At 44.3% G+C, this 4,310-nt stretch overlaps 1 protein-coding gene across 1 annotated transcript; it reads right to left on the reverse strand.

The window, feature by feature from the left end:
- Positions 1-70: 70 nt before the first annotated feature.
- LOC112455875 lies at positions 71-1,006 on the reverse strand (the record flags this gene model as incomplete). The annotated part of the gene is made up of 1 exon (XM_025018074.1): positions 71-1,006. A coding segment is annotated over exon 1 (936 nt), but the record flags the coding sequence as incomplete, so codon positions are not given.
- Positions 1,007-4,310: the final 3,304 nt, after the last annotated feature.

Below are 4,310 nucleotides of genomic sequence, written 5' to 3' on the forward strand. Positions count from 1 at the left end.
GAGCAGCCTTGTGCTTTTCCCAGGCTTCCAACGTATTTATATTTTTAACCCTATTGAAAAGCCTTTTTACCCTGGTCCTAAGCCCCGATAGCTCCTCGTTCCACCATGAGGCCCCGGCCGAGGCATTTCTCGGTCTCAATGGGCAATTCAGTTCAAAGGATTCCCTGATAGCATCGCTTACGAAACTCGCTGCGATCTCCAAGTCCTCCTTTGTGTGGAATCTGGTCGGTGTATTTTTTAGCCGACTGACTAAGTCGGTTTTAAAGCCCTCCCAGTTTGTTTTCCTGGGATTTCTCCCCCATTGTTCATCTTTTTGTAAGTTCACAAGGTCGAAGCGGATCTGTCTGTGGTCGGACCCTGAAGGTTCATTTGAGACCCTCCATCCCGCCACCAGATCCACCACACCCCTTGTGCCCAACGTGATGTCTATCACTTCTTGTCTTCTAGAGTCCAAGAAAGTGGGTTCTGTTCCTCTATTTAGGATTTGCCAGTTAGTGCTTATGATGAAGTCAAGTAGGCTTTCCCCTCTCGGGTTTATATTGGAGCTTCCCCACACCAAATGATGTGAGTTCGCATCGCAGCCCAAAAGAAGTTCTAGTCCCCTTTCCTTCGCACATGCTACTAGCTCTATCATGTTTCTTTGGGGGGGTAGTTCCTCTGAATCGTAGGGCATGTAAACAGACCCCACTATCAGGTCCCTGATCCCTCCATCGCCTGTTTTAAGTTTCAGCCTTACAGCCACTAGGTCGCCGTCGCTGAATTGTGGTAATAGACAGGCATCTATACCTTTCGCCACAATGCAAGTTCTTGGTCTTTCTGCGTTGTCTGCTTTGAACAATTTACCACAACCTCCAAGGCCCTTAATGTGTCCCTTGACGAGCCACGGCTCCTGGATGAGGAATAAGTGCTTTGTGTGCATCACAGCTGCGCACCTGGCTAGAACCGCCGAGGCGCATTTGCTGTGATGCAAGTTGATTTGAGTGAAGGGGATGTTGGAGCCCGCCATTGATTAGGCAGTCCCCGGCTCATCTTCCTTCCATTCTAACTCCCCCCTACGGTCCCCTCCAGGCAACCTAACTGTCGCCTGGCTGAGACCACAGAAGGGTTTGAAGTTGAGTGTTTTAAGAACACCCAACGTTCCCTCCCCAATAAGGGCAGCGAAATGGGTGCTCGTGGCATCCCTACTTTCGCTGCCCCTCGCGACCACCCAGTCCGCGGCTTGGAGACCCTCATTCTGCCTGTCAAGTAGCTCTATCGCCTCCTTGACAGGCATTCTAGGGTTCTCCACGTGCACTACAACCCGATGACGCCTAGGCAGTTCATCGAGCTGCACCGCACGCAGCCTAACCTCATTTATCTCTAAAACCGAAGTTAGGCTTCGCAGCCACCCTTCGGTTTCTGCATCGGTGCAGTTAAAAATAACTGCACCGTCCCTATCTGCTGTGCCCTTAAAGGTGGGAGCTTTGGTACCCTTCGCAATGCCAAGGATACTCTCTTTCACCTTATCCCTCAAAAGCACAGCTTCTTTTTGGTCCAACTTTTGCTCGGGATACTCCATGGGAACCATGGCCACCCTTGTTAAGCCGGATGTTACTTGGGCAAAAGTCCTCTGATCTGCAGCGATCTTAGGCCTTTTGCCCAATTGTGTAGTGCTGGGACTGGGTGTGCTCTGTTCCGATCTGGTTCGCTTGCACGTCCCAGCGGAAGCTCGCTCCCCCGTTCCTGGCATTGTCGCAGAAGCAGAGTTTGGTTCAGGAGCAGGCTTTTCAGCGCTGCTCTTCCCCTCCATCTGCTATTGCTTCTTATAACGACGACGTGCCGCCCCGCTATACTTTATCCGGTTTTTACCAGCTTGTGGCTGGGCCTTGTCCGGCTCCTTCCCTAAGCTGTCCGGTCTAACTTCCTCAGGTCGTTCGTCACCTAAGGTGGCTACGCCCTGGAGGACCTCCTCATACTCCGTGTTTATTTCTTTTGTATTATTTTTTTGCATTTTTGTCCCACGAGTACCGCGGTCGCGCGATCTCACCCGGGCAGAGCCGCGAATGCCCGGGGCTTGGCTAAATACTCCTGGAGGTCGCCCGGTTTCCGGGAGGCACCGTTTGTGACGCAGCACCCCCTGCGCCACGCAGCCCTCAGCACGGTCGCTCACACCTTGGCTTAGGGGGTTCCTTTTGGTCGGACGCGCCCGGCTACACCCTGAGCGGGTGATCCCCGTGCGCGCCCTTAAGCCCTCCCACCCGCCTCAGGGCGGCCACCCGCAGCCCCCGAGAACACCGGGTCCGCCGAGCGGTCCCGTCGTCCCCCGCGTCCCGCGAACCACGCACGCCCGCCCCGAGGCTTCGGCAAGGTAGGAACCCGTCGGGGGAGTATATGGGGTAAACTCCTGCTTGAATAGAATGATCATCTCCGCAAATAATTATACCAAGGTAGTTGATTTTTTTGGTGGCGATGCGTTTACTAATTAACGCGTTTTCTAATTTAAGACAAACTTATATACTTAACTTAACAATAAAAATAAAAATTTGGTGACGATTCTTGAATCGCAGGATCAAGTAGTTGCTCGTAGGTCATTTTTTTACAGTAGCGAGTGAGAGCCCGAACATTTATTCCAAAGTCTAACGCTGTTTTTACGAAAATATTCTCGCTCAACTTTGATTCTTTTAATCGCTCTAAATATAATTTTATTGGATATGTCTACCTTATCCGTCTTAAGGAAAGTCTTTCTTTTGTAGTTACGCACCATTATCTATTTATAAAAGAACAATTCGTCATTGATGTGTGGACACATTGCTCCATCAAAAATAGGACAGATAGCCCCGTCAATGTTTTTCGGTCTTTAACATGTTGCCAATTTTAGGTAATGCGGAATTAAGATTTGACGCTTCTCACACCTGATAACTATATATTAATCTATCCATTTTACAAATATGAGTTGCAGTAGAAAACAATTGCAATTCGTAAAATTGAATGGTGTTATTGTATTAGTTATTGTATTGTGTTATTGTATTAGAAAAGAAGTTGATGTTGTAACAAAAAATTATTGAATATGTAGCATTTGGATAATTTATTATTCTATCAACTTAAATTTGACAAAAAAAGTTGGAATGCAATACAGACACCTAGATAAAGATTATGACATGCGTTATTTCTACATTATGGGTAACGTGGTTTTTTGAATTTGTTGTTTAAACAAATTTTCAGCAACAAATTCACCGACGTTCAAGCATTTGATTATTGAAATGTATTTTTGGATTACCTAGATGTAATTTAAAGTCAAAACCATGTCCCAGATCGCTGGCGCTTATTTGTTATAAACGATTATTTTTTTTATTATAAACAAAAGAAACGTAAAAAATTTTTTTCGAAAATAAATTTTTTAACTTGATATTTATAAACTACATGAATGGACGAAGATTTCCTGAAAATTTCACGCCTTTATCATTAAAACTCGAAAAGTTATGCAATTTTAATAATAATAATAATAAAAAAAAAAAAAAGAAAAAAACGATTTTTTAATCGATGTTCAGGAATCGCGAAATATCTCTCGTCTCGTCCGTTGGTTTCGAGCGTTAGGGTGCATTCCGTTTCACGCATGGATCGCATGGACGGGAGCGCATCGCATGAGCGCATGGGTGCGTTCCGTTTTTCTCATGCTCTTACTGCGCATAGAGAAACGGAACTGTTATGATGCGTTTCGTTTGACTTGAAAACAAACATGGTGGAATCCGTGGAATAGTCCGTTGTCATTCTTCACACGATCGACTGTATTGTGCGTATTTTTGTTTGGACAATATTTGTAGGGTTTTTTTGTCTTCTCTATAAAATCTAATTATTAAAACTATTTGAAAAAAAAGAAAAAGAAGACATGGCGAGTGATGTGCTCTTTGTAATGTTTCCTATTTTCAACCAAATTGATGAAGATTTTCATGATCAAACTTCTTCATCATGTAGCAGTGAAAAAGATTATGAAGAAAATGATGACATGAATACTTTTTGTGCCATATTGATGGTACATGAGACGCGGGGTGAAATTTCTGCAGTTGAAAAGTTGTCCGATTATGTGGAACGAGTTGTTCCAGGATACTCCAAAATAACTTTTAAACAACATTTTAGGTTTGTACAAATGTATTTTCTCTCAATGATTGATAAATAACAAATCTGCCATGTATTTGACTTTGAGTTATGTTGCAGAGTGTTTCCAGAACATTCCAACTAGTTTTGATGCTTGTAAAACCAATTTTGAATAGCATCAATGCTTGTGGAAGGAAACAAATATCTGCAGAGAAGCAACTTTTAATTACATTATGGTT

The sequence above is a fragment of the Temnothorax curvispinosus genome, unplaced genomic scaffold, assembly GCF_003070985.1.
Source record: "Temnothorax curvispinosus isolate PA1 unplaced genomic scaffold, ASM307098v1 QBEX01006436.1, whole genome shotgun sequence".
NCBI lineage: Eukaryota > Metazoa > Arthropoda > Insecta > Hymenoptera > Formicidae > Temnothorax > Temnothorax curvispinosus.